The 7400-nt window shown below is 34.8% G+C and overlaps 1 protein-coding gene across 1 annotated transcript; it reads right to left on the bottom strand.

The window, feature by feature from the left end:
• Positions 1-2022: 2022 nt before the first annotated feature.
• LOC106759378 (cystathionine gamma-synthase 1, chloroplastic) lies at positions 2023-6523 on the bottom strand. Its single transcript, XM_014642528.2, has 11 exons — positions 5906-6523; positions 5354-5457; positions 5178-5251; positions 4924-5092; positions 4281-4340; positions 3976-4179; positions 3785-3871; positions 3590-3697; positions 2802-2897; positions 2545-2663; positions 2023-2358 (listed from the first exon to the last, which is right to left on the bottom strand). The coding sequence occupies exons 1-11, from the start codon at positions 6384-6386 to the stop codon at positions 2235-2237; spliced, it is 1626 nt and encodes a 541-aa protein (XP_014498014.1). The 5' UTR covers positions 6387-6523; the 3' UTR covers positions 2023-2234.
• Positions 6524-7400: the final 877 nt, after the last annotated feature.

Raw genomic sequence — 7400 nt, 5'->3', positions numbered from 1 at the left:
CTATACTTAATACCCTTTCCATCAATCACCTACTAATTTTAGTATCAAAATACGTTTTATAAATATCATCCAAACAATGTTGGACGAGCAAAAAACCTTGAAGACCAAACGAATAAAAGACAGGAAAAAAAAAAAACTATCCAAAAATTAGTAGTACCTGTTCTTACCGAATCATAGTTGAAATTGTAATGCAATTTCAGAAAGCTTCGTTTTCTAAAACATTTTTAATTTCAGGTGCTTGAACCATGTTTTGAAGTTTTGCCTAAAGTGCAAACGGTTGTTTAGGATTTGAAATTAAACTGCAAATGTCACATGTCACTTTTTGTAAAAAGCTTTTAAGAAACAATTTAACAATATCTTACGTCAAAAGTTTAAGCTCATTATAGCACTTATATTAATAAAGTAATAGAGAAAAAAATCTAAACTTTTTGGAATAATTAGATCTTCTATAACTACATCTCTTATTGATTAAAAATGAATATTCAAAATGATTTAAAATAATAAAATTAAAATTAGTATCCTAACACATAAAATAAGCTAGTATTAACATCATGCAATGCAGAGACTTTGATAAAAAGAAAATTTATTAAATATATTGATATAACCAACTGATATGAGGGGATGAAATTAAACCATTAGAAATGCATTTTCTTCTAGATCTAATCTTATCATAATAAAAATTATGTAGCTATACATTGAAAATCTTATATATAATTTAACCTATGTTAAAACCGTTGCTTTTTGTATAGAGAGAAACAACCGTAAAAGATCGTAGAATGAAGTGAATCTAAAAGTTGTAATATTCAGATGCATTTAGCAAATTATTCTTATCGTGATTTAATTACATATAATATGAAATCAACCATTATATGCATCAGCAAAAAGTCTGAACCTTTTAAGTACATGACCAACAGATAAGTATTTTATGCACGATTGGTCTTGCAACAAGAGTATATAAACTAAAATTTTCACAGTAAGTAGTGTTTATTGCTTGGTCCCTAAAATTGGGCTGGTGACTTGTACTTTTGGGCTTTTCTTATTTCCAATTCTTGTCATGGGCAGTTACTTCCAGCACTCCTTCAATTTCTAGCAGAACACCACAAGATTTGAAATTTCAGGTTTTCCCCTCCAATTTTTATTTGAAACTGTCCTCCGTGGAAGGCATATTGCAGCAAGGAGTGGTGGAGATCTGAGGTCGAGAAAGGGGGTAGTAGAGCTCGAGCTGGTATTTCGAAATGATGAAATTATAGTTGCCGGAACATAAGCTTTCCGGAACAGTTGGAGGAACAAATATCTAGAATATATTTCAAAAATATGCCTTTCAATAATTTCAAGCTATTAACTATTTGAAAATTTATTGTTAAAACACCACCGGCAGGTAACTCTATAAATGTCATTTAATATATTATTCGTCATATAATTTGATAATTTTTAATCTTAGAGAGAAAAATTATAATCAAAATAAAAATTCACTGATTTTTAAAACATATTTTAGCTTTTTAAAATTATTGGATCAGTCGATATTCAGAATAGTGCTTTTAACCTGTGGATTAATTTAGAATTAGGAATTTTAATAGATGTTGGTATTTGGAAACATGTATTAACTTGTGTTAGGTTATCTTGATTTGTTAGCACTGAATTGATTAATTGAAGAGCTGTTATATGAATTATTAAATTTAAAATGATTTGATCTTATTGAATAAAATGAATTAATTGATGTGGTGTTTAAGCAAAAAGAATCTCCGTCTAATGAAGGCAAGCCATATTACCTCCAATCACCCGCACACAATCTACAATTATACAACAACGGTTACGGATATTCGTTACACATTTTTTATCGATACAATTCAACTTATTCTGTCTCCAATTAGGTCATATTGTGTATAATCGTCGTCAGAAACATACCTTTTTTTCGAAGAAGTATACTTCAATAGATTATAAATAATAATTCACTTCTACTTCTCATTTCTAAACTATTTTATGTCAAAAACACTTTTTTTAATAATAGAAAACCTGGCTTAGTTGCAGGAAAAGCGGACATCAAATAGAGTTTTAATTTTAACAAATCATAAGGTTCATAACATCCAAATCAGAGACAATTCATCTTAACACAAGATCAACAGAAGATTAGACGATCAAAATTGAATTGAATCGCCAGACGTGATGACAAAAAGAAACAGAATAACACGATTATAAAAAAAAAAAAAAAACTGGGGTGAATCAGGAAAACTGAACTATATAGCTTCCAGAGCTTGCAGGACATCAGCCTTCAAATCCTCAAAATCTTCAACTCCAAAGCTGAAGCGAACCAAGTTGTCATGAATCTTATACTTAGCCCTTTCTGACTGAGGAAGATCCCTGTTGGCCCAATACATAAAAATTAAATATGCAAAAACCACCAACCAACCACAATCTCTAAATAAATAAACAAAAGAATATACTTCTTTATACTATAAAGTACAAAAAGGACCAGCCAAACATGCTTTCAGTACAGGGTGCCCGTGTAGCATCAAATCACTTAAACAAGGATTCGAAAAGGCGTACCAGTAAGACAAAATAGCAGGTTGATCCACAATGCTCTCACAGCCACCAAACGAGGCCGCAATATATGGGATTTTCAGGGAATCAACAAATTTTATTGTGGTATGTAGGTCTCCATCAATCTGCATTATTGGCAATTTAATTCTAAAAAGTCATTTTCATATGGTGGCATCAAAAGCATCATTCTTCATAAAAGAAAAACACATAATGGACTTTATTAGCAAACCACATAATTTAATAGCGACTCAGCAAATTCCCACCTCAAAACTGACAACACCACCGAAACCAGTCATCTGCCTCTTGGCAAGCTCATGTTCGGGATGACTCGGCAAGCCTGGATAATAGACCCGTTTCACCTGCCAATAGAAATATGTCATTAAAGCCAGTTCACATCAGATTCGCAAGAAAATCATGAAAAATATCGATATAGTGAAATTGTAAAACGGTAATGTTAGAAAATAAACTGTGCATTTGGCAATGCAACAAACATCCAAGCATACATGCACACAACTGACTTGACTATTCTAAAAGGAAAAAAAATAACCCATATATGAATACAGTTTCATTTACAAGAAATTATACCCTAGAATAGCTTTAGCATCCATCCCAAAGCCTACTATAAAAATAGTAATACTAAATTACTTATCATTAATAGACACGATAACAGCAGAACGAGGATTCGAATAACTGCATCACAACATAAAAAATTCAAAAAGAAAGTAGCATCTTCTCACATGGCACAGTTTAGTCTCCTTCATCCATCCCTTAAGGAAATACTTTTTACACACAATTCAACCATACTTCTAAACGAATGTCAGCAGGGAGGAAATACAAGCTTTAAAAATACACATCATCGGCATAAATATGGTGTTGAATAAAAAAAACATGTTAACCATAAATTTCATTTTTTATATATAATAGGAGGGAATTGAACAGAAATTGTACACAAGCTCATTCCACAATATAAAAAATTTCAACTAACAAAATGATCAGAATATAACAATGACATGAAGAGAGAGCAGGGCAGCGCATGTCAATGCCATCGTACCTTGGGATGTGCCTCTAAAATTTTGGCCATCCCCATTCCAGTTGAATTCTGCTGCTGTACACGAAGATGCAGCGTTTTCATGCCTCTGATTAATAGGTATGCAGCATTCTGTGAAAAAGGCATTAGTTTAGACACAAACACCAATTAGGATATATCCTTTCAAGGAGGGTGGACTATGTAGTAGAAATGACTTACCGGGTTAAGTGTACCACCCAAAATATGGTGAAAAGTCCGAATTTGTGAAACCACCTTAGTTGAACCACTTATGCAACCGCCAAGGACCTGAAGGGAGGAAAAGGCTCCTTGATGATTAATAATGAATAATTGAAATGTCAATATTTGAGATGTTTACATTAAACTAGGTTTTGAAGAACAGACTGACTTACATCATGATGTCCACTCATGTATTTTGTTAAGGAGTGCAGAATCAGATCAGCACCAAGGGCAAGGGCCTTCTGGTTCAAAGGTGTTGCAAATGTACCATCAATGCAGAGTAAAGTCCCCTTCTTGTGGCAAAGCTCTGAAACCAGCTTAATGTCAACACATCTGAGGAATGGATTGGTAGGAGACTCGGTAAAGAACAGAGACACCTGCACAATTATATAATACCATATTAACTCTAGACAATCTATTAACTCCAAAAATATCAGAAATCCATAAAGTGAAACCAACAACTCTCTTCTACACTAACATTGTGCTGCTCCAGTGCAGTTTCTAAAGCTCCAACATCTGCTGGATCAATTACAGTGGTCTGCTCATCAAAACAGAAACTTTGTTACATATCTAAAATAAATCTATATGGTTATGCATGCCAAGGACAAAGGTAAAAATCTACCAAAAATAACCCATCGCAAACATCAAATGTCCACCTTACCAATTAAGAGACAACAAGATTCACGGTAAGATATCCATTTAAATTTTCCAGTTGAAAACCTAGCAAACTTTTAGTGAGACATCTATATCAGGTGCATCAATTGGTCATTAAATTTGAAAAGGCTAAGCTTTTGTCACTCTTGAAAAAAAAAAATAGGAAACACCGCAAAAACATCAAAAGCTTTATTCCACTAGATAAGTTAACCCTGTAGATCACACACGTCTCCATTAAACTCACAAAAACCAAGCTCACAGAGAAGTATAATTCCCCATTATTTTTCTACTAACAGTTTGAGTAAAATTATGAATATATATAATATTTTTAAAAACAGGAACGAAAATGAGCATTATTTCAATCCAAACAATTATATTTAAGCAAAAGAAACATGAACACATAAGAAGCGGTTAGCACCCCCACACAACTAAATACAATTAAACCACCGAATGAGCAGAATATATACCGTGATCCCCATCTTTGGAAGAAATGTCTCTATGAATATCCTAGTCTTCCTATAACAATCTGTAGTGGTCACAAGATGTCCACCAGCTGGAATCACTGCCAGAAATAGGACTATGCTAGCACACATCCCAGATGCCATTATCACAGTTGATTCGGCCCCCTCCAGTGCACTGGTTCGTAATGACAACAAGCCTCATTAAATGAACCCAAAACTCGACACATCACAGGATCATAAAAAACTCGAAACACACAAACCTTATCTTCTCCTCTAGAACCACAGTCGTTGGATTTCCGTAGCGCCCGTACTCATAACTAACCTGGCGATTCTCCTGCAAAATTATTAAAGGCTCAGCCACACCAATACTGGACGTTTATCTGTTCATTATTTAATGAGGCGAATAAAAACAATTTAACACTCCAAAGAATAGTACCTTGAAATCAATGAGATCAGCGGTTTTCTTAAAGAAGTAAGCAGAAGTGTTCACCACAGGAGTGGTAATTCCATCAGTCACAATACCTCTACCCAGTCTTTCAGCTGCATTGCTCAAATACAAAACCAATCAGCTTCGTCAACAACATAGCCAATAATCAACAATAATAACATCGAGGAAATTAAAACTAGTCCAATCTTAAACCATACAAACTAACCACAAAAACTTATAAGTTAAATCCTAAATCAAACGTCACGTAAACTAACAAAAATACCAAATCTCAGAAAGTATACAGTAAATAACGAATTAAGTATGTACGATACGAACAAAAAAACAGAGAAGGCCTCTTTCTGAATCAAATCACATCCGATGTGAAAAAAAATCTGAAAAAGTACAAAAAATTTGAAAAGGAACAATTAAACAATGGTTATTCGAGCAAACAAAACCTAAATTTAATTATATAGTTAAAAAGTAAACGAATCTAGGAAAATAAAAATATAATAAAAATATATGACATAAAAAGAAAACGACAAATGTTCATTTCTCACGTACCGGCATGAATCGTTTTGCTTGCATCAGATTTCAAAAACGAAGAATAAGAACTATGATTTAACTGTACAGCCCCGTTCTCATCGGCCGCGGCGGCGACGGCGTCGTTCGCAGAAACGACGACGTCCTCGTCAGCGGTGATGTCGACAGGGAGAGGCACCGTGGCAGCGTCCGCAGCCGAAACTGCGGGCGGCGCCGGAGCCCCGGCGGCGGGATTGCTGGCGTTGTTATTGGACCACGAAGCGGCTACGATTTGCGCGACGCCGATGTTGCTACAGTTGCGTCGCGCCTTCGTGCTGAGCTGGCGCTGGAAGTTGGGAGGGAAGCGATAGATGAGGGAGGAGACGCCACGGAACGCAGCGCCGGATCCGGCGGAGGAGCGGAAGTTGCGGCGGCGGAGGTTGTCGAATGACGGCGGTGGCGAGAAATCGGGATCGGAGCGGCACTCGAAGGTGAAACGCATGTGTGAACTCGAAACGGCCATGTTTGTCGTCGTTTCAAGGGTTTTGTTCGTGTGATATGTTTCTGTTGTTCTCCTTCACCCACTTCCCTCTTTCTCTCCTCTATCTATACTACCAAAACGAATCTCTCAACTCTTCCATTTGCAAATGGATCCCTCACGCCATTATATAATACTCAACTTTAAAATATAAACAGTATATACGCGTCACTCTTTTGTCCTCTTCTTTTTCCCTTTTTATCATCACTACTACTGAAGGGATTTTGCATCAGCCCTTCGATTTTCATCTAACGACTCATAATGGCTTCATGCGCCGTTTCGACTTACAACTCTAGCCTCACTCGGCGTGGAGCGTTCATCTTAAATCACACGGCTCCTATTTTCCTGGTTTTTTCAACTTTTTAAGTTTTCAACACCAACACGTAAACACGTCATTATTATCACTATTAGCTAAATCAATTTGATCTGATCCTGTTGAATTTAACATTTATATCGGTCTTTTACATCATAAAAAATTTAACCAAAAAGAAGAAAAGAATAAATAATACTATATGTCTCATAATACAAACAATTTAAGTGCTTGTTTTTCAGCACAAAGATTTTATTTAAACGCAAGTTTGATTCTCTATTTTATGTTATTTTTTAAATAAAGACATTTAACCGTCCAATTTAAACAATTACCACGTTTGTTGATAATTGAATATTTCTGTAACAACATTTTGCACTGTTAGTATATATATCATTTTCACTGATATAAAATGAAATTTCTTATTTTCATGATAATTATCTTACGAATCATAGCGAAAATAATTATTAATTCGTTACGCATTAATAAGGGTAGAATCATTATATCTTATTGGGCTAAATATTGTTGCCCTAAAAATATGTAACATAAACTTGATTCTTCCTGAAGTCCCGGTGTTTCTGCGGTATAAGCGGGTGTTTTGTTTATCCTGTCTCTCAATCTCACGTTGAGGTGTGAAAATAGTAATTTTTAAGCAAATATTTAGAAAAAGTGATTGGTTTATTAATTTTACT

Source organism: Vigna radiata, chromosome 4, assembly GCF_000741045.1.
Source record: "Vigna radiata var. radiata cultivar VC1973A chromosome 4, Vradiata_ver6, whole genome shotgun sequence".
NCBI lineage: Eukaryota > Viridiplantae > Streptophyta > Magnoliopsida > Fabales > Fabaceae > Vigna > Vigna radiata.
This window is presented reverse-complemented; position numbering and strand designations above follow the sequence as displayed.

Coding starts and splice junctions, on each gene's coding strand:
- LOC106759378 (XM_014642528.2), bottom strand. CDS start 6,386: ATGGCCGTTTCGAGTTCACACATGCGTTTCACCTTCGAGTGCCGCTCC. Junction 3,872..3,975: donor ACATGAGTGGACATCATGAT/GTAAGTCAGTCT, acceptor TCCTCCCTTCAG/GTCCTTGGCGGTTGCATAAG. Junction 2,359..2,544: donor CCTGCTATTTTGTCTTACTG/GTACGCCTTTTC, acceptor TTGGGCCAACAG/GGATCTTCCTCAGTCAGAAA.